Here is a 22,488-nt window from a genome sequence, read left to right as displayed (position 1 = left end):
GACAACGGGAATTATACCTTGAGGTACAATTAGGTGAGTACTAGTGGGGGAGGCCGGGCGGCAGCGTCTCCAGTCCTCAGAACCCCTAAACTTCCATTCTATATCTTACAAGCCTTTATTTATTATCTTAAGGGTTTTCACTTGTCTTTTGTCTAAGATAAATGAGATGGTAAGATGACAATAGTAATTCATTTTGTGTGTTAAAGATATTTAGAGTTTTGGGTTTAAATGCTATCAGTGTGTTATTTTTATATTTATCAATGATTTACAACCCAGTTCTTACTCGTTTATTCAACATAATACTATATAAAGTATAATAGATAAACATAATTATAATGATAATACTGAGAATAATAATAATAATGAAAAATAATGGATACGAAACCTTGATTTTAGATAGAATAATAAGAATATTCATAATAATTAACTTTTTTAATTTTTGTAATAAGTTTTTGACAATATTAGTGCAAAATATATAGTTATGAGAGAAGTAGTGGAGGAGGTTCTGAGAAAGAGAGAGTGTGGTTGTGTGGGTGAGCCACCATTACTGCAGCAGCCGGCGGTCGTCATCCACCTCTCCTACCACCATGTTGCGCTCCTCCATCACCAGGGCCTCCTGCCTCGTCAGGGCCGCCGTGCTCCCCACCACCTCCAGGCTACCTGCAGGTATGTTCACACACACACCACCTTGGTGACCACTCCTGGGACCCGACTCTCACCGCTCACCGGACATGTTTGCTTGTGTAAACGCGAACCATTAATCGAACGGCTTGTATAGCTGGGAGGTCATGTGCTCGCTCAGGTTAAGCACCGGTGGATCTGGCCACTAACTGGATGGGTTACAACATGTACGCCCTCGGCAAGAGTGTCCGTGGTAAGTCTTACGGCTTCCTGTCCCCCAGTCTGCTTTTTATCAGGTAGATAACACATTTTTGTTTTAATTGTTTAAGGTAAAATCTTCCATGATATGAAGAGTTCTCTCTCAATTTCCGCAATTTCAATTTGCCACAATTTCTCTCTCCACCTCAACGTTGTTTATCCACAAGAGTAAACACAATTTTTTCCTATTGACTTAATTTAGCTTGCCATTGTTTTGTAAGCATCTGAAGGACGTCTAGTGTAGTAGCTGGGAATACAATACTGTAGTAGCTAGGAATACAGAACTATAATATCTGGGAATACAGTATTGTAGTAGCTGAGAATACAGCGCCGTGGTAGGTGGGAGTACGGCACCGTTCCTAACACATTTGAAATGTAGTTCATTAGTTATAAATTATTTCATGTTTCAACATCTACCTGTAAAGTACTTTAGGCATTGGAAACTTTTAGAATATTGTACCACAAATATGAAGTTCGATTCAAAGATAATTAACATAGGTGTAAATGTGTTAGTTACCTCTTAAAATGATGGCATGAAAGCCTGGGGATACCTCTCTTGATAGCCAGCAATCAAAACCTACTAACTCTAGGCTATGGTGGTATTTTTTTCCATATCTCCAAGTTTAGTATTGGCTCTTTAGAAGCCAGATTATTTCCATTGCTTGGCTGAATAGTTTTTGTGAACTGTTCAAATGGTTTAGCTTGGGCTAGTACATAATTATTTACACTTTTGCTTTCTTTATGTACTGTACCAAGCAGTGGCCTAGTGGCAGTGCTCAAGCTTTAAAAAGTTTCTTTTAGTTCACTGATAAATTAATTTAATTTTCTGGAGAAAGGGTGTAGGAAAATAGCAAGTGAGCATAACAGTATTTCTCTTGCAGCCACAGCGAGCCGCAGCATGTCCAAACACTCGAAAGAGACTGACGAAGAATTGGATGCTAGATATGAAGCTTATTTCTCAAGGCCTGAAATTGATGCTTGGGAAATTCGTAAGGTGAGTGTAGGGTTTAGAATTTTGTATACAACATAGTACACTCTTAGTCATGTTTACAGGTACACTGTATTTTGATTTCTAGTATGACCTGGCCGCAGGGATGCTAAGCCCGAAAATACCTCCAGGTAACTAGGTACAAATACCAGTAACTAAGAGGTGTGGCTCAAAGAGCAAGATCTGCTTGACATACACTAATGGATTTTATATTGGTACATTTACTGCTGCCTCCGCTGTTGCTGCCACTATTACTCCACCTACAGCAGCTGCTGTTCATTATATTAATCTTCACACTCTTGGTACAATACTAATTTGACCACACTATTTGTATCCCAAAATATGCTGGTCCTTAGATATCTCTGATAAGTTATAGCCAAAGCCTATATAGTTAACCTTAAATTCAATACTATTACATAATGGCACATTTAAATGAAATTTAAGGATTTTTTTTTAAATGATAAAATTGACTACCCCATTCCTAGGCACTAAGTTGTGAGAGGCCACACTGCATCCTGCATACCTAACTCAAAATTCAGACTAGTTAAAATCTTAATTTTCAATTACAGTACATACAAGGCTCCAGTTTTAGCCTTAAACCTATTAAATGTGTAATATAATCTTGTCCTTGCTTTAATGTTTTAAATACTTTAAAGGATTGTTATGTTGCTTTCCAGGCCATGAACGATTTGTGTGGTATGGATTTGGTGCCAGAGCCTAAGATTATCATTGCTGCCTTGAAGGCCTGTAGGCGCAACAACGATTTTGCTCTAGCAGTTCGCTTTTTGGAGGCAGTGAAGGAGAAGTGCGGTCGCAAAGAAAAGGCTATTTACCCATACATTCTTCAGGTGGGTTTGGCATGTGTTGTTGAATAGTATCTTAGGTATTGACTTGGAAACTTTTATTCTTGTAGTACAGCAGTTTATTTTGTAAAAGTGAGTTGAAAGTGACTCGCCCATAATTTTACCTTACAGTATTTGTTATCCGTAGTCGAGTACCATTTTTTTTTATTTTTTGCTGATTTTCATTTAGTATCTAATACCTGATGTTGATGAAGTCCAAAAAGTATTGTACTTATTGAAATAAAGCATTGTAGCCCATTTAAAACTTTCACAAATTTGTAATAGCCCAAAAAATGCTGCATTATTTTCTTGGAAGCTACAATTTTTAAGTATGATCATATGTGGGATTCATTTTATTACAATTATATTTAATTATTTAAATCGGTAGAAATAAGTGAGCATTGTAATAAAATATTAGGTACCCACATTTGCATCATCCTAATGCTTCATACTTCAAAGTGTGTAGGCATTGAATTTGTTTAAATATAAAAAGCTTAATCTTCTTTCCATGTAAAAGAAAGAAGAAAGGAAACATTTGCATGCAAACTGAAAATATGCATAACATGGTTTGTTATACAGTATAGACAAGTTATACAGTGGTGTCAGACAAGTTATACAGTGGTGTCGGAAGAGAGGGGGAGTGAGTGTTGTGGAGTTCAATAACTAGTGAATGGGGTGGGAAAGGTATTAAGTTGGTATTGTTATAATTAATTACAGTATAAGTATATGCATGTAATGTACATGCATAATTGAGGCAGTTATGAGGCACATCAATGTATAATGTTATGTACATCCTCACACAATGTACTATACTCTAAATGCACTCCTGTTCCCTTTCAGTAGTTTTATTATAGTTCTGTATATTGTACTCAAATATGCAGTTTATACCACTAACATTACATTCCTGTGTTAAACTTAGTTATTTCTTTCTTCAGTGAACTTGTTGCACAATTTTGTTTTTTTCTTGTCTCCCCCCCCCCCCCCCCCTCTCCCACCTTCATCATTTGTCAGCATATCTTCCAATGCTAGCATGCCTATTTTAAGCTTTCCATTTTTCTTTTTACTCTACTGAAATTTAATAATTTCTGCATATATCTACACTGCACTAATATGCACCTCTGTTTTTTTCCCCATGGAAATTCTTTCTTATTTTTTTTTTTTTGGGCACTAGCAAAACAAATCATGTTTGCATTTTTATTTTTCCTCAATTTCACTACTGGGCTGTTGATATTGAGACTACAGGTACTTGCTCCACCTATTTACATTTTCCTATGTATACCTTTAATATTTAAATTGTTTAGAAACCACTTTTTAGGACTTTATTAACACTTTGGCAGTTCAACCCCTCATTGCATTCCTGTCAGTAAGCATTCTGGGCTCTGAACAAAGCACATATCGAAAAGTGAAGAAATGCCGACATTTCTGTCCATCCTGGCCCATTATGAAGTTGAGTAACCAACCGAAATGGTGTCCTTTCTTCACTCTCTGATGTGTGGTTTTGTCACTACTTCAGCCACGTTATTGTGACTCACCGTCTGCATTCTGGGCTTCCCTGGCAGCTCAGTGATGCTAAACTTTTTTACAAACGTATTGTTTTCTATGTTATTGAGTTATAACTATTTTGTATCAAAATGATTGCAAATGAATTCTCTTAATAGAAGCAACAACTAGTGAAATTTTTATGGACTGTGTGATAGCAATGAATGTATGAATGTTTATGAATAATAATCAGATGACGTGTTTTAGTACCATTAGAACACGAAGGTTAAATTTTCTAGGGTCATTTCACCTTTAACTTTGTTTTGATTTGGTACAAAATTTGATGTCGGTATGATGTCTGATAAGCACCTCATTTCAAATGAGGTAAGCAGGCAAGCAATTACTTTAATATGCTTCAATATAACAGTACAGTATCTAGTTTTAACCTGTATTCATCTTATGGTTTCTAAATACTGTACAGGTTGGTACATGAATAGACATTCTGACTCTTGTTAGCAGGCTCTGAGCTCATGTTAAGGTTTACCCAATTATTTTTGACTCAAAAATTTATTTACAACCAGGTTCCCAGTTACTGCTGGGTGTACAGATTAGTGCCTAGTCAATCCTCCCTGCCCAGGGCTCAAACTCTTAAAATAATCCTACACACAGGTCTGGTAAATGTGAACTATTAATATTTGTGTGAAGTAGTATTGATAACCTTGATTATCCCACAGGAGATCAACCCAACCCTGCAGGATCTTGGTATCAGCACTCCAGAAGAATTGGGTTATGACAAGCCTGAGCTTGCTCTTGCTACTGTATATGAATGAAATAGATCCCTGACTGCATAAAATTTTATTAGTGGCAAGGAATCCTTCCATAACGTGCAGGGATACTCTAGAGCCTGACAAGTACTTATACTTATGGATTGTTCATGGTCAGTAGTGATCTGAACATACGAGTTACCCAAGAGTTGTATTATAAATATTAATACAGTTCCCAATTTAATTGGGAATCGTTAAGTGTTTTGTAAGGGAAATGATTAATTTGTACAGTGGGAGATGATCCCAATTTTAATTTAATTCACAAATATATAATGTACAGGAGTTGTTGCATTTAATTTCACCTTATAGCATTGTAATGGGTATTCAAATATTTTCTTTAAAGGATGTTGCTGAAATTGGTAGACAAGTTATTTGCAGAGGAGTAGGGGAACTGCAAACTAGGAATGAATGTAGAAATACTGGAATGAACAACAAAAAGCTGGGGTTATCTTATTTCTACCACAGAAGTAGCCATTCCTTTGCAATGCCAACAGCACAGTACTGTACATAAATATTTTCTTTTCATTTACATGGTTAGAGATGTTACACATAATGTAACTTTTACAATGCTATCCCAGCTTTTACAATGCTATCCCAGAGCACTTTTATGTTCTACATGAACAGAGCTGGAGATGTAAACAGGTACTGGAGATGTTGTCGAGTACTTGAGCACAGATGATTAAAGTGCTGTAGCATTATTGCTAGAGCACTTTAATCTGTCGGTGTAATTAATGCTCCAGCTCTAGCATTACTTGCATCACACATAATTGTTATAGTACTTGTACATAGACAATCTTGGGTTACAGGTACAGTACATTAGCAGTGTGGAAGACTGGAAAATATTTATAATTCGGAATATCTCGATACAGGTTGAAAATCTGTTAGTGACATTCTACAATATAATGTTAAAGAGTACTAAGAGTTTTCAATGTTTATGTATTTGGCAAGTTATGCACCACTTCCCTTTTGCCACTTCCACCCCCTCAAACCTTTACTACTAACGTTGCTCTCACCCCTTCCACATCTCTCATCCCTCACCACCACCTACAGCTATGTACAATTATGCTTTCACTTGTAAACAAAATTACTAATTATGAAAGATAAATTATTACCAATATGCAAGACCTGTCATTATCAAGGAACGTCTATGTTGCCGTCAACACCAATTTTCTGGCATTGACAGCCTATGGTGACCTGAGCAACTGCGGCCGCTACCAGGAGCCAGGTGACCATTATGGCCAGGACGGGGACCTGACTGTATTGCCCCATCTATTGCACAGAAAATTGGGAGCGATACACACACTATTTATCCCCTGGAAGGTGTTCATGGCCAGGATGACCTGATGGGTCATGTGTGCCTCTACGTAGCATTGCCACAGGACTTGGTGACACTTTTCGTTATCGCACGGGACAATCTCCGTCAGGCACGCAAGCAACTGTTCCAGCGGGCTCCGGAGAAGGAAAATTATACTAAACAAAAACCACAACGTTGCCAGGATCATCTGAAGAAGATATTACAGCGCCGGTAGATAGTGAAATGGTACTGACCTCCACCAGTCCTAAGACTGAAACGAGTAAAATACTGGTTTAGAGCGCATACCTGAAAATTGCATCACTAGCGGGAGAACCAGAGACTTTAGGCCAGCGCAAGAATATCCCTGAAAAAAAAGCAGTGTCCGTCGTAGAGAGCTGCAGCACATAGGTCCTCTTCGTCTCGCAGGTACATTTAAGCAGGTGGCGTGGTCTATTGCATAGATGGTATGAGGATAAGGTGACTACATGCTGTCTGATGTTGGGCCTTGTTTTAAGTTCAAATTTATAATTTTTGTTGAATAATTCTGGGTAAGAGGTCGGCGCAGAAACCGGAAGTTTCTGAATAATAGTACAATGTGAGGCACATAAGGCCTGGTTTTACAGAGTATATCATGAGGTTATCTTGAGATGATTTCGGGGCCTAGCGTTCTCGAGGCCCGGTCCTCTACCAGGCCTCCTTTGTGTTACACACCCCCAGGAAACGGCCTGTAGCAGCTGTCTAATTACCAGGTACCTATTTACTACTAGGTGAACAGGGACACCAGGGTGAAAGAAACTGCCAATTTGATTCCGCCTCCACCGGGGATCGATCCCGGAACCTTAGGAACCCGAGCGCTGTCCACTCAGCTGTCAGTATACCTACAATATTGATCATTTTTATGTCAAGGTTTCAAATGATATGCGAGTACGCATATATCTTGATCCCGTATTATGTTTGCATTTTATTGTTTATTCAATTGACGTCGTATTTCTTTACCTCAGACATGCTCGGTGCATCATATTAGTTTTTAGGCATTTGTATTTCCATACAGTATTACTAGTTTGGTTTAAGAGTTTTTGGCGGGTTGCTAACACTACTAAAGTCTTTAACTTTCTCTTTTTATCTAGTTTATTGTCATTTTGTGCATTACCAATTGTACACTAAATTTATCCCATTTTTCACTACTTCATAAATCTTTAAACCAGCATTCAAATTGTAATACAATTTTATTACATGTATCATTTGCAAGTCCTCAAAAAAACAATCTCATGACTCGGTAAATAAGTATCCAGTACGCTGATCAGTTGTTATCTAAGATATAGGGGTGATACCTATTGCCCCCGTTAGCAGCTCTGCACTATCATACGTGCTTCATCTGTGTACAAGCTGGTCTCCTTCCCTGCCTCTACAACCATGTTCGCCTCAGGACCTAACTATAACAAACTCAAGACCAATCTGAGACTTGCCATCAATAGGCTCAAGTTGCTGGAGAAGAAGAAAACAGAGTTGGCTCAGAAGGCCAGGAAAGAGATAGCAGACTACCTCACCACAGGCAAGGTGAGTAGGAGATAGTCGACTACCACAGGCAAGGTGAGTAGGAGATAGTCGACTACCACAGGCAAGGTGAGTAGGAGATAGTTGACTACCACAGGCAAGGTGAGTAGGAGATAGTCGACTACCACAGGCAAGGTGAGTAGGAGATAGTCGACTACCACAGGCAAGGTGAGTAGGAGATAGTCGACTATCACAGGCAAGGTGAGTAGGAGATAGTTGACTACCACAGGCAAGGTGAGTAGGAGATAGTTGACTACCTCACCACAGGCAAGGTGAGTAGGAGATAGTCGACTACCACAGGCAACTAGGTGAGGAGATAGTTGACTGCCTCACCCCAGGCAAGGTGAGTAGGAGATAGTTGACTACCACAGGCAAGGTGAGTAGGAGATAGTTGACTGCCTCACCACAGGCAAGGTTAGTAGGAGATAGTTGACTGCCTCACCACAGGCAAGGTTAGTAGGAGATAGTTGACTGCCTCACCACAGGCAAGGTTAGTAGGAGATAGTTGACTGCCTCACCACAGGCAAGGTTAGTAGGAGATAGTCGACTGCCTCACCACAGGCAAGGTTAGTAGGAGATAGTCGACTGCCTCACCACAGGCAAGGTTAGTAGGAGATAGTTGACTGCCTCACCACAGGCAAGGTTAGTAGGAGATAGTCGACTGCCTCACCACAGGCAAGGTTAGTAGGAGATAGTCGACTGCCTCACCACAGGCAAGGTTAGTAGGAGATAGTCGACTACCTCACCACAGGCAAGGTTAGTAGGAGATAGTCGACTACCTCACCACAGGCAAGGTGAGTAGGAGATAGTCGACTACCTCACCACAGGCAAGGTTAGTAGGAGATAGTCGACTGCCTCACCACAGGCAAGGTGAGTAGGAGATAGTCGACTGCCTCACCACAGGCAAGGTTAGTAGGAGATAGTCGACTACCTCATCACAGGCAAGGTGAGTAGGAGATAGTCGACTGCCTCACCACAGGCAAGGTGAGTAGGAGATAGTCGACTGCCTCACCACAGGCAAGGTTAGTAGGAGATAGTCGACTACCTCACCACAGGCAAGGTGAGTAGGAGATAGTCGACTGCCTCACCACAGGCAAGGTGAGTAGGAGATAGTCGACTGCCTCACCACAGGCAAGGTGAGTAGGAGATAGTCGACTGCCTCACCACAGGCAAGGTTAGTAGGAGATAGTCGACTACCTCACCACAGGCAAGGTGAGTAGGAGATAGTCGACTGCCTCACCACAGGCAAGGTGAGTAGGAGATAGTTGACTGCCTCACCACAGGCAAGGTGAGTAGGAGATAGTTGACTGCCTCACCACAGGCAAGGTGAGTAGGAGATAGTCGACTACCTCACCACAGGCAAGGTGAGTAGGAGATAGTCGACTGCCTCACCACAGGCAAGGTGAGTAGGAGATAGTTGACTGCCTCACCACAGGCAAGGTGAGTAGGAGATAGTCGACTACCTCACCACAGGCAAGGTTAGTAGGAGATAGTCGACTGCCTCACCACAGGCAAGGTGAGTAGGAGATAGTCGACTGCCTCACCACAGGCAAGGTTAGTAGGAGATAGTCGACTACCTCATCACAGGCAAGGTGAGTAGGAGATAGTCGACTGCCTCACCACAGGCAAGGTGAGTAGGAGATAGTCGACTGCCTCACCACAGGCAAGGTTAGTAGGAGATAGTCGACTACCTCACCACAGGCAAGGTGAGTAGGAGATAGTCGACTGCCTCACCACAGGCAAGGTGAGTAGGAGATAGTCGACTGCCTCACCACAGGCAAGGTGAGTAGGAGATAGTTGACTGCCTCACCACAGGCAAGGTGAGTAGGAGATAGTCGACTGCCTCACCACAGGCAAGGTGAGTAGGAGATAGTCGACTGCCTCACCACAGGCAAGGTTAGTAGGAGATAGTCGACTACCTCACCACAGGCAAGGTGAGTAGGAGATAGTCGACTGCCTCACCACAGGCAAGGTGAGTAGGAGATAGTTGACTGCCTCACCACAGGCAAGGTGAGTAGGAGATAGTTGACTGCCTCACCACAGGCAAGGTGAGTAGGAGATAGTCGACTACCTCACCACAGGCAAGGTTAGTAGGAGATAGTCGACTGCCTCACCACAGGCAAGGTGAGTAGGAGATAGTTGACTGCCTCACCACAGGCAAGGTGAGTAGGAGATAGTTGACTGCCTCACCACAGGCAAGGTGAGTAGGAGATAGTCGACTACCTCACCACAGGCAAGGTTAGTAGGAGATAGTCAGGTGTGTGATAGACACACAGTCATAGACAGACAGTCAAGGTGTGTTGAAGGACATAACATTAACTTAAATTGCGACAATAATTTGACATAAGTCAGTAGTTACATTTCCCTGTTAAAGATGTCTGTTCACTGTGTAACTTAACAATTCCCTGCACATTCTTTATTGATTTTACAACTTGCTTGATACGTTCTTCGTTATAGTGATCATCTAGACTACTACTTAGTCACCAAAGCCTGTATTTAATAGGCTTTAATTACAGGCTTTGGTGTAATTAAACCAAAGCCCAGGTTTGGTTTAATTACACCAAAGCCCATTAATAAATAATGCCAACCCATCTTGTCCACACTAGAAATATTAGTTGAGGAAAGGTGTATTTTTTATGGAACAATTTGTTAATCACACAGTTGAGTTTAGTTCATGTATTAAGCATCCTACAGCCTATAATTCATTATAGTGTGTACAAGATGAATATTTTGTATGAATCACCATGCAGACAGCACGGGCCAAGATACGTGTGGAGCAGATCATCAGAGAAGACTACCTGGTGGAGGCGCTGGAGCTGACGGAGATGTACTGTGACCAGGTACTCTCTCGCTTCGGTCTCCTTCAGCAGCTTAGGTAACTTTAATTTCCTCTTGGCGTAACGTTATTCTACATTTATTATTTCAATTTCATTGTTTATAGCAGAGCAGACGAAGTCAACTGTAATATGAGGATTGCAAAGAAAATGTACTTCTGGAATGGGTGGGTCATTGTTTGTATCATGGGGAAAAGGTACATGAAATTGTCCAATTAGGCTGTGTTTATGTATATATGAGAGAGAGAGAGAGAGAAGGGGGGAGTGGGGGTGGAGGAAGAGTGTATACTCACCTAGTTGTACTCATCTTGTGCTTGCCGCGGTTGAGCTTTGGCTCTTTGGTCCCGCCCCTCAGCTGTCAATTAACTGGTGTGCAGGTTCTGAAGCCTATTGGCCTCTATTAAATCTACATTTGAAACTATGTATGGCGTGTGCCTCCACCAGATCACTTTCTAATGCATTCCATTTGCTAACTACTCTGACAATGAACAAAATCTCCATAATGTCTCTGTGGCTCATGTGAGTACTAAGTTTCCACCTGTATCCCCCTGTTCGTGTTCCACCCCATGCTAATTAGTTTGTCTCTGTCCTCCCTGTCAATACCCCTGAGAATTGTGTAGGTGGTTATCATGTCTCTTCTTACTCTTCTGTCTTCCAGGGACGTAAGGTTTATCTCTCGTAGGCTTTCCTCGTAGCTCATACCTCTCAGTTCTGGGACTAGTCTCGTGGTATACCTCTGAATCTTCTCTAACTTTGTCTTGTGTTTAACTAGGTATGGACTCCAGGCTGGAGCTGCATACTCCAGGATTGTGTGTTACTGTACTCATCTAGATGCACTACCCGGAACAAGAGTTGCATCCTCAACCCCGTTATCCCAAATGCTGGTGTTCTCGTTACATACCATGTATGCCAGCACTCGTCTCATTACATCTGCCTTTACAGTCGTGTGTACTGACTCGGCTTCAAGCAGTCACATTAATCAGTATCCTGCCACTACAGGGGCCTGGACGAGGGCCTGTCGGAGGCCATCTCGTCCTTGTTGTGGGTGTCACCGAGGCTCCAGACTGACGTCCCAGAGCTACACACCATCTCTCACCACCTCACACTCAAGTATGGCAAGCCTTATACTCAGGTGAGTCTCTTAAGTGCCTATAAGTAAGTATATAGATACCCAGATGAGTCTATATAGGTTGCCAGGTGAATCTTTGGGTATCTAGGTAAGTCTAGGTACCCATGTGAGTCTGTAGCTACCCTGGTGAATCTCTATAGGTTGTCACGTGAGCTTCTAGAGTTACCCAGGTGAGTCCTTAGGGACAGGTGGAAGGTGAGAGTTTAGACTCACCCGGGCACCTATAATCCTAGGTTTAAACCTTCTGCTAACCGAGCAGGTGTATGTATCATAGAGTACCAGAGGAAAGTTGTGACCTTCAGCTGATGACTCGGTTTAATATTCATTACTATGCTAGCTGTGTGTGCGCGCGCCTTAGCTCGCTGTTGTGTTTATTGCTTAGATCTGTGACTGGTCAAATCAAATTGATCCTTCGCCAGTGACGTCACTCGACCAATTGTGGGAGTCATACGATGGTGTTCGTGTTATGTTTACAGTAACAAGGTGAATAAAAAGCTGTTGCTGTAGTTCTAGAGCTGAGGTGACAATTGCATCAAATCGCAACAATGATCAAACTGCGCAGCATCATGGCCACTCTCAAGAGCTCATTTACAGTTGACGGCGACGTAATCCGGATGCTGCGTCATTTGACCTTCGTCTTTACGTCAACGCGTCGAGGGAGTCTATAGGTTGTTTGGGTGTCTATTGAATCGGTTGTATGTCTGGTTCACAGCTCTTTAATTATCTACGGATGCAGCCTCTCTAGAGGATTTTACCAATGAATGCGTCTGGTTATTTCTATTTAGATATAATTTGTCCGGCAGCAAAGACACTGGATTTGATTTTATCTGAATTTTCATTTCATTTGTTTGTTAATCAATATATTGGTAAAATAAGACATTTGTCTGTTGATTTATTTGGTTTTGCTTTGTCAAATGTTTCCGATTATGATCCATTAATTATATTTGTTTACAATTATTATGTAACATATTATGCTAGTAATTATTATTATGTTTACCTTCCGGCATTAAAATGCTCCGGTTATAATGACTCAATGAAATTTATTAATGTATGTGTTTATTACTTTTGTGAGTCAGGGGTGTCGGGGTCAGAAAGTGGACAAGGTGAGTAAGCGACTCATCAGCAGACTGAATATGCAGGCCCCGTCCAAGGTGCTGGTGGAGGAGTACCTGCTGGAGATCGCTAAGAACTACAACATCAACTACGTTCCTGATCCACAGGTCAGCCTCACACACCAGCTTATAATAATAATACATTGAGTACAGGGACAGGCAGCCAGTGTATATATATATTCATGCTAGGCTTATATCGACCCAAGGGTCGAATTGCTGACCCCTCCTAATGATGCAACCACACATCATGCTGATTAACTCCTGGGTATCTATTTACTGCTAGGTGAACAGTGGGATTAGATAGGAAACGCACCCAACCATACATGTCCCGCCGGGAGATTCGAACCCGGAAATGTAGCTTTAGATGTCTCGGGGAAGCGCTAGATATAATAATATACTGTATGTACGCATCTGTGTCCATCACTGGAGTACAGCGAATGTATTTCCTGTATGCTATGTTTAGTATGCCAGGAAGTGGTAGATGCGTGCATAAGTATATTTAAATGTCATTGTTAGTGATAAACAGAAGCTGCAGTCCCAGAGTCTTAGTGCACCGGGTTAGTCAAAACAAAATTGTACCAAACAAACCGGTTCTCGTGTCCGGAGACAGTAATTAACTACGCAGACCAGCGACTCCTAATCGACGTAAATTAACTTCTCTAGGGGTGTTGACAAGGCTCTAAAGTTACTTAGGACAGAGTCCTCGAGGAAGGTCTCTACGGTTGGTGGTATGTCAGTGTTGTTATAGGTATTGATATGTAGCTATTATTATCATAACTTTGTATTGGGAAATCATTGCTAGTTCACACTACAGGTGGTGTCTGTGATGGGCAAATAGCAGTACTGTTATTGCACTACATTACATGCCTGTATGAGTTTTCATCCAGCGTTCCTGCAGCAGAACGCTGGGCTGTGCAGAGTCTTAGGGTGCTCGAATATCTAAAAAAAAAAAAAACTAATTAAAATAAAGTTTTGGACAATAATTAGTAATTTTATTTAACTGTATTGGGCTTTGATTTGCCTTGCACAGGTACTGCGGAGAGAGGGGTCCAGCAGGGAGGAGTCACTTCTTGATACTGACGGACCCCTAGAGGTAAGATGATCAGTATCCGTCAGGTGTTATCTTAGGTGAGATGAAAGTCAGACCAGATCTGGGTGTATGAGGCATCGCAGGTATGTAATTACCTAAGTGTAATTACCTAAGTGTAGTTACAGGATGAGAGCTACGCTCGTGGTGTCCCGTCTTCCCAGCACTCTTTGTCATATAACGCTTTGAAACTACTGACGGTCTTGGCCTCCACCACCTTCTCACTTAACTTGTTCCAACCGTCTACCACTCTATTTGCGAAGGTGAATTTTCTTATATTTCTTCGGCATCTGTGTTTAGCTAGTTTAAATCTATGGCCTCTTGTTCTTGAAGTTCCAGGTCTCAGGAAGTCTTCCCTGTCGATTTTATCAATTCCTGTTACTATTTTGTACGTAGTGATCATATCACCTCTTTTTCTTCTGTCTTCTAGTTTTGGCATATTTAATGCTTCTAACCTCTCCTCGTAGCTCTTGCCCTTCAGTTCTGGGAGCCACTTAGTAGCATGTCTTTGCACCTTTTCCAGTTTGTTGATGTGCTTCTTAAGATATGGGCACCACACAACAGCTGCATATTCTAGCTTTGGCCTAACAAAAGTCATGAACAATTTCTTTAGTATATCGCCATCCATGTATTTAAATGCAATTCTGAAGTTAGAAAGCATTGCATAGGCTCCTTGCACAATATTCTTAATGTGGTCCTCAGGTGATAGTTTTCTATCTAGAACCACTCCTAGATCTCTTTCTTTATCAGAATTCTTTAAAGATTTCTCACATAATATATAGGTTGTGTGGGGTCTATGTTCTCCTATTCCACATTCCATAACATGACATTTATTAACATTAAATTCCATTTGCCAAGTGGTGCTCCATATACTTATTTTGTCCAGGTCTTCTTGAAGGGCATGACAATCATCTAAATTTCTTATCCTTCCTATTATCTTAGCATCATCAGCAAACATGTTCATATAATTCTGTATACCAACTGGTAGATCATTTATGTACACAATAAACATCACTGGTGCAAGAACTGAACCCTGTGGTACTCCACTTGTGACATTTCTCCATTCCGATACATTGCCTCTGATTACTGCCCTCATTTTTCTATCAGTCAGAAAATTTTTCATCCATGATAGAAGCTTACCTGTCACCCCTCCAATATTTTCCAGTTTCCAGAACAACCTCTTATGTGGAACTCTGTCGAAAGCCTTTTTTAGGTCCAGATAGATGCAGTCAACCCAGCCATCTCTTTCCTGTAATATCTCTGTGGCCCGATCATAGAAACTGAGTAAATTCGATACACAGGATCTTCCTGATCGAAAACCATACTGTCTGTTTGATATTATATCATTTCTCTCCAGGTGTTCTACCCATTTAGTTTTGATTAGCTTTTCCAATACTTTCACTATTACACTTGTCAATGATACAGGTCTATAATTGAGGGGGTCTTCCCTGCTGCCACTTTTGTAGATTGGAACTATGTTAGCCTGTTTCCACACGTCTGCTACGATTCCTGTACACAGGGATGCCTGAAAGATCAGGTGAAGTGGAATGCTGAGCTCAGATGCACATTCTCTCAGAACCCATGGTGAAACGCCATCTGGGCCAGCTGCTTTGTTCCTCCCGAGCTCCTTTAGCATATTTTCCACTTCATCTCTAGACACCTCTATCCGCTCTATGTTGTTCTCTGGAATTCTTATTGTGTCTGGTTCTCTGAAGATTTCATTTTGTACAAACACACTTTGGAACTTTTCATTTAATGTTTCACACATTTCCTTTTCATTTTCCGTGAATCTGTTTCCCATTTCCAACCTCTGGATATTATCCTTTACCTGCAATTTGTTGTTTATGAATTTGTAGAATAGGCCCGGTTCTGTTTTACATTTATCTGCTATCCCTTTTTCAAAATTTCTTTCTGCCTCTCTCCTTACTGCTGTATAATTGTTTCTCGCATCTTTGTATCGCTGGTATGTTTGGGGGTTTGGCCTCTTCCTATACTGATTCCATTTTTGTGTCTTTTGGTCTCTTGCCCTCTCACAATTTCTGTCGAACCAATCCTGTTTTCTGGTCCTGCATCTCTGTTTTGGTATGAATGTTTGTGTGCCTTCCTCGTATAGTTTTAAAAATTTGGCATACATTTCATTTACTTCCCTGCCTAGCAACAATTCTGTCCAATTACACTCATTAAAAAAATTTCGAAGTTCCCCATAGTTGCCTCTCTTTAAATCGAGTTTATCAACTGTTTCAATGTCCCCATTTTCTTCTAGATGATATCTTAAAGCATATTTAATGTCTAACAGGACGTGATCACTCTTTCCCAAGGGAGGAAGGTACTGGATGTCAAAAATCTCTTCTTCTTTCCTGGTGAATACTAGATCCAGTACTGACGGTATATCTCCTTCCCTCATTCTTGTGGCTTGCTTTATGTGTTGATACAAGAATGTCTCCAGAATGAGGTTCACAAATCTGCATGTCCAAAAGTCCTCCGTTCTTGCTTCATAGGCCTCCCAGTCTATTGCTCTAAAGTTGAAGTCCCCCAGTATCAACAGTCGTGATTTATCTTTATCTGCTTGTACAATAATATCTCTCATGACCATTATGAGGCCCTCTTGTTTGTCATCCAGTTCTTCCTTTGTCCACGTGTTGCTTGCTGGTGGGCTGTAGGTATTTACAATTATCAGGTTATCATCCTGATTCCAGACCTGCAATGCCATTATGTCAATATCTCGAGGGTTTTCAAATATTAACTCTTTTACCTTCAGGTGTTTTTTCACCAGTACAGCCACTCCTCCTCCCTTCCTAGTTTTCCTGTCACGTCTCCAAACTGAGTAGCCTCTTGGGAATATGACTTCATTTATTATATTTCCTTCAAGTTTCGTTTCTGATAATGCAACAATATCTGGGACCCTAAGCTGGATTATATCTTGCAACTCCAAAGTTTTTGACCTCACTCCATCTATGTTGGTATATACAATTTTCAGGAACATGTTCCCTTTTCCTTTGCTCTTTACTCCCCCTTCCACTACTGATCTTGTTGCTTTGTTTTTATGTACCATTTCACAAGCTTTCCAGTCCCTGTCACTTTGTAAAAAAAAGAATTTCTGTCTTCTTCATTTCTATCCCCATTTAGCCGTTTTGCCTCAATTAAGTTCATTTTCACCTTTTCTCTGTCTTCCTTGGAGAGGTCTTGTCTTATTGACCAAGATTTGCCAACCTCATCACTCTGCAGTTTCCTGGCATTTCTTAGCACTTCCATCATGTTTTTCACTCCATTAAAGGTCACCCTTAAGGGGCGGTTCTTTTCTTTCTCATATTTTCCTATTCTTCTAAAATCACTGACATTTTCCTTTGAGCCTTCTCCTAAACCTACTATTTTCTCTATGATTTTCATCTCTTCTGCCGCTCGGTCCACCCTAGATGAAATTTCCTTCTCTAAACATCCAAAAATGATTATGGACTTAGTTCTATCTGCAGTGTTTTGTACCAGTTTACTGTTGGTAACCAGTTCTTTCCTAATTGCTTGCCTAATTTCTGCTTCTTGTTGGTCATTTCTGGTTTTGACTTCCGAACACACTTCTTTGATAGTCTCTTTCTCTTTTACAACTTGAGCATATGTCGCTTTTATTTCTTCTTTATACTTTTCTAGTTCTTTATTCACCTCCTCTATGTGAGTTGTCAGTGAAGTTTCCAGTTGGAGATCCTTACCTAACTCTATGTTAGCCCTTAGGCTTGCTTGGAGTTGTTCACCATATGAGTCTATCTTCTTGTTTATTTCTTCAAAGTCACCACACTTCACTTTCCATGCCTCATTTTCTTTCACTAGTTCCTTGATTTGCTCCTCCTGATTTGTTACCTTGTCTGTTAATGCAGTAATAATCTTAATAATAATGTGTTGGTGGATTGATGCCTCGACTGCCGGTTGTCAGTATGTGGCATTCTGGGGAATGTTGTGTGTTTGGGGGGGGGGGGGGGGGTTCTCTCTCTCTCTCCCTCTCTCTCTCTCTCTCTCTCTCTCTCTCTCTCTCTCTCTCTCTCTCTCTCTCTCTCTCTCTCTCTCTCTCTCTCTCTCTCTCTTTCTCTCTTTCTCTCTTTCTCTCTTTCTCTTTCTCTCTCTTTCTCTCTCTTTGACCAAAGAGCCAGAGCTTACGCACCTAGCAAGCACAACTAGGTGAGTACACACACGACCGAGGCAGAAACAAATGACTGGGTGAGGACGGTCTCACTGTGTGTGTTAGGAATATAGTTAGTAGACATAACAGAGGAAAAATAAATTGCTTAGAAAGGCGGGGTCCAAGAGCTAATAACTGGATTCTGCAGGCACAGATAGTAAATACACACACAATGTCTTACAAATCTTAGTAACAAACTTCCACATTAATCAATGTTGCCACAACTCTCCTCCCTTCACTATACAGGGTTGTGTGGGGGGAACAGCGGTGACCCGAAGGGGAGCATCAGAGAAGTCTGGCTGGCTAGGGGCCACTCAGGGCCACAATGGCTGCCCAGGAGCACATCGGCATCACTTTTGTTGTCCAGAGGCACATCAGGGCCACCATGTCTGTCCTGGGGCACATCAGGGCCACTACAGGTGCCCTGGCTACGATGATCCACGACCACATGATGCCTACGTCGACCCAAAATTGGACATGATGTATAGCAGTATACAGGTAAGGTATGGTTGTATGACACTCTATGGTTGCTTGTAACATGCCATCAGTAACCGGTAATACAAGGGCGTACTGATTGCAGAAGGCCTCATAAATGGTAGCATCCCTTATTTTTAGAGAGAACTTTAATATATAAATATATATATATATATATCTATATATATATATATATATATATATATATATATATATATATATATATAAATATATATATATATATATATATATATATATATATATATATATATATATATATATATATAAAAATATATATATATATATATATATATATATATATATATATATATATATATATATATATGTATATATATATATATATATATATATATATATATATATATATATATATATATATTAAATTTGAGTCTTTAACAATTTTCCTTTATCTACCAATACATTTTAATTATAAAATGACAATTTTCAACAGCTATAAAAAATATTTTAATAAGATTTTCCTGAATTTACCTGAGGGTCACTTGCCATCTAGTGGCTTCGACGGGGACAGGAAGCTGATGGCTTGCCAAACCCAGTAAAACAAAAACATATTGGAGCGAACGATATGGTTGGAAATGCAGAATAGAGCCAGTGAAGAATAGAGGTGCCACAGGCACAGAGAACACTATATGAACATCAGAGGTCCACAGCTATATAATACCCTTCCAGCAGGCATCGAAATATATAGAATCCTAGAAATATAGGGAGTAGAGGAACGCAGCTATATGACCATTTGTTGGAGTATATTAGAACAAATATTTGTTATTAATGTGTTTTAAAAGTATTATAAAATTAGGCTTGTTTATTGTTTACTTCGTGTGTTTACCTTCCTTTGTATAGCGTGTTAGTGGGAGTAACCAATGGGAGAATGGTATGAGCATTCCTCCCCCACCAGCCTACTCCACCACTCCCTACAACATGGCTCCCAACGCTCCACTCCATGACGCCCACACCCAGCAAGAGGACCTCTTAAACCTGCCCCATATTACCTCTGGCAGCCCTAGTGTGAGTTGAACTTTCAACTGTATCAATCGTCATTATCCATCAAATGGAATTCTTGATTTCGTCTGTCATTAATCTGAATTATAGCTGTCTGTTTATGATATAAAATAAATCCCCAGTCAATTATATAGTTTTGCTAACGATCTTTCATTTCATCATCTTGTACTATTCTTAATATTGAAACAACTGTATGCTTTAATATATATATATATATATATATATATATATATATATATATATATATATATATATATATATATATATATGCGAACAAGCCTGAATGGTCCCCAAGACAATATGCAACTGGGGGTGTGAGTTTTCAGTTATATATATATATATATATATATATATATATATATATATATATATATATATACACATACAACTTTAGAACACTTTCCCACCAGGAGACTCGAACCCTAGCCAGCACAGAAGCCTTCCAGCAACTGACATAACAGGTACGCCTTTAACAGTTGTGCCAGTTGCTGGAAGGCTTCTGTGCTGGCTAGGGTTCGAGTCTCCTGGTGGGAAAGTGTTCTAAAGTTGTATAACTTCACTTGCGTGTTTAGGCAAGTTGTGCATATATATATATATATATATATATATATATATATATATATATATATATATATATATATATATATATATATATATATATATATATAAAACATCACCTGTCAAATGTAACAGGTAGGGGAGCAAGATGAGTACCGGTTGCCAGACCTGCCAGAGTTGCCAGACGATCTCCTCCCGCCTGCCACTCCCAAAAATTCTCCCAACAACACAAACACTCGCGAAGACATAGATTTTGATGACTTGTCTAAAAGATTTGAAAATTTGAAGAAAAGGAAATAGTAATGACGATAAATGATGATAGTGATGGTAATGATGAATGTAGGGATAATGATGGTAATGATAATGGTGCTGATGATAATGATGAATGTAGGGATAGTGATGGTTCACTTAAAGATATAATCACTGGAGCACTAACTCTGGACAGAAGAGCCTCCAATAGCAACAGGTGGACCCATTGTGCGATAAACACCATCAATACATTCGATATAACAAACACAGTCACTGAGAGGGGTGTCGACGAAATACATGCAGACTTTGTTATGCAAGCCCCTTGGGAATCTCCGCCAGCAGACTTTAAGATTATGGCTCTTGAAGGAAAGAAGAACCAGACAAATCCTCATCTGCTACGTAACATTGCACAGATGCATATAGAAGCAAACATGGCATCCGACAGCTTCACATACTTCACAGATGGATCAGTAGACCAGCAGGGACAAGAAACCGGAGCTGCAGTTAAAGCAGGAAACTCTGTAAATAGTGATGGTTGACAGCATAGTAGGCCCAGGACAAAACAATGCAATGGGGGGCTCCTACCATGATGATTGGTCCCGCTTAAGGGCAGGATTACTGTCAGTTCTGCACAAATTATTTATTACCTATCCTTACATTTATTTGTTAGCTAAAGAACCTGCCCGAAACGCTATGCGTTTAAGTGGCTTTGCAAGAAAGTTTCACTTAATCACTAATGTATGTATGCTTTCATACCTTCTTGTATATAAATATATATTCTTGTATATAAATAGTGATGATAATGGATGTATAGTGATAATTATGGGTGTAGTGATGGTGATGATTAACAAATCAACGCCGTTAAACCTTGCAATAGATCGAGGAAGAAAAGAACCTAATTGGAGTAAGAATCCAACAATCATTAAAAGTTGTACAATAAGTGGGAGCTGAAGTAAAAAAAAACAAAGCGAACCAAACCCTAAAAATAGTCAAACGAATCTTTGCCTTCAAGGAAAATGAGGAAGTTATTCAACTGTACAACTCCGGTGCGCTGGCCCTAGGCCAAGCTCGGGGAATAGAAGAACTCAAATCCTCTCCAGCCCCACTTGGATTATTGCATCCAGGCATGGAGACCTCATCTTCAGAAAGGCATCTGCTTTGGTGAAAGTTCAACTCTAGGCGACAAATGTAATTCCAGAACTAAGTCGACTCTCATGCCAGAAACAGTGACTCAGGACTAACAACACTGCAAACAGAAGTTGTCTGAATCAACATCCTTCAAATTGTTCAGTATTTTAAGTTTCGATGAGATTCGCCTGTCATGCCTCGGTGCTGATAGCCCCGAGTCTAGTTGACTTAGTTCTGCAATTATTTTCACACCATATTATTATATTCGTGATTGTTATTCTCCTCGTAATGTAAACTGTATAATTAAATCATTTATCTAAACACCTGGTGTTACTCATTCACCTATAGCACTGTACGTACTTATTGTACTACCTAAAAGTCTTCATGAAAAGTCGATCTCATCATAGTTGTATAGCCAATATCCAAATTTGAACAACAGTACATATTCATTAGTTTGAATTACTTGTTTATAAAATTTACTGTACTCATTTTAACTAACAATAACTACAAATTCTCCTTAAAAAGAACAATAGCTTTGGAGTACGACAAAAAACATGCCAGAACTTAGTCAACTCTCATATAAGGATCGATTGAGGACCAAAAGACTAACAACACTACAAACCAGACACTATAGACCTGACTTCATTGAAAATTTTTAAAATACTGAACAAATTAAAATATATTAGTCTAGACCACTTCTTTAAAAAGTTAAATGTAACACATATACAAGGGACAACAGCTTCAAGCTTAACACTTTGGCGTTTTCCAGCAGACCGTTGTTGGCACCAATATTATTAATCATACCGCACGCGTGCCCCTCGAGCGAGTCACGAGCAAAAATATTTGTATAAAAT

At 40.2% G+C, this 22,488-nt stretch overlaps 2 protein-coding genes across 4 annotated transcripts; both read left to right on the top strand.

Annotated features, from left to right (window-relative positions):
- Window positions 1-505: 505 nt before the first annotated feature.
- LOC123747051 (Cytochrome c oxidase subunit 5A) lies at window positions 506-5,294 on the top strand. Of its 2 annotated transcripts, none has more exons than XM_045729031.2 (4): window positions 506-666; window positions 1,761-1,873; window positions 2,545-2,715; window positions 4,923-5,294. In XM_045729031.2, the coding sequence occupies exons 1-4, from the start codon at window positions 588-590 to the stop codon at window positions 5,016-5,018; spliced, it is 459 nt and encodes a 152-aa protein (XP_045584987.1). In that variant the 5' UTR covers window positions 506-587; the 3' UTR covers window positions 5,019-5,294. The 2 variants fall into 2 exon arrangements, with proteins under 2 accessions (XP_045584987.1, XP_069173474.1); XM_069317373.1 differs by lacking the exon at window positions 506-666 and adding an exon at window positions 725-874.
- A 2,315-nt stretch (window positions 5,295-7,609) lies between these two features.
- Window positions 7,610-21,957, top strand: LOC123747052 (IST1 homolog). Of its 2 annotated transcripts, none has more exons than XM_069317381.1 (8): window positions 7,610-7,863; window positions 10,611-10,735; window positions 11,694-11,826; window positions 12,900-13,043; window positions 13,966-14,028; window positions 18,434-18,685; window positions 19,541-19,705; window positions 20,393-21,957. In XM_069317381.1, the coding sequence occupies exons 1-8, from the start codon at window positions 7,720-7,722 to the stop codon at window positions 20,555-20,557; spliced, it is 1,191 nt and encodes a 396-aa protein (XP_069173482.1). In that variant the 5' UTR covers window positions 7,610-7,719; the 3' UTR covers window positions 20,558-21,957. The 2 variants fall into 2 exon arrangements, with proteins under 2 accessions (XP_069173482.1, XP_069173483.1); XM_069317382.1 differs by lacking the exon at window positions 7,610-7,863 and adding an exon at window positions 10,065-10,098.
- The last annotated feature ends 531 nt before the right edge of the window (window positions 21,958-22,488 follow it).

The sequence above is a fragment of the Procambarus clarkii genome, chromosome 87 (assembly GCF_040958095.1).
Source record: "Procambarus clarkii isolate CNS0578487 chromosome 87, FALCON_Pclarkii_2.0, whole genome shotgun sequence".
Classification (NCBI taxonomy): domain Eukaryota; kingdom Metazoa; phylum Arthropoda; class Malacostraca; order Decapoda; family Cambaridae; genus Procambarus; species Procambarus clarkii.
The sequence above is the reverse complement of the archived record's forward strand: the minus strand, read 5'-3'. Positions and strand labels throughout refer to the sequence as shown.

Bases quoted from the DNA above. Each gene is read 5' to 3' on its own strand.
- LOC123747051 (XM_045729031.2), top strand. From the start codon at position 588: ATGTTGCGCTCCTCCATCACCAGGGCCTCCTGCCTCGTCAGGGCCGCC. The intron at 667-1,760 runs GTATGTTCACAC...TTTCTCTTGCAG, and splicing joins CACCTCCAGGCTACCTGCAG to CCACAGCGAGCCGCAGCATG. The intron at 1,874-2,544 runs GTGAGTGTAGGG...GTTGCTTTCCAG, and splicing joins ATGCTTGGGAAATTCGTAAG to GCCATGAACGATTTGTGTGG.
- LOC123747052 (XM_069317381.1), top strand. From the start codon at position 7,720: ATGTTCGCCTCAGGACCTAACTATAACAAACTCAAGACCAATCTGAGA. The intron at 13,044-13,965 runs GTCAGCCTCACA...TGCCTTGCACAG, and splicing joins ACTACGTTCCTGATCCACAG to GTACTGCGGAGAGAGGGGTC. The intron at 18,686-19,540 runs GTAAGGTATGGT...TCCTTTGTATAG, and splicing joins TGATGTATAGCAGTATACAG to CGTGTTAGTGGGAGTAACCA.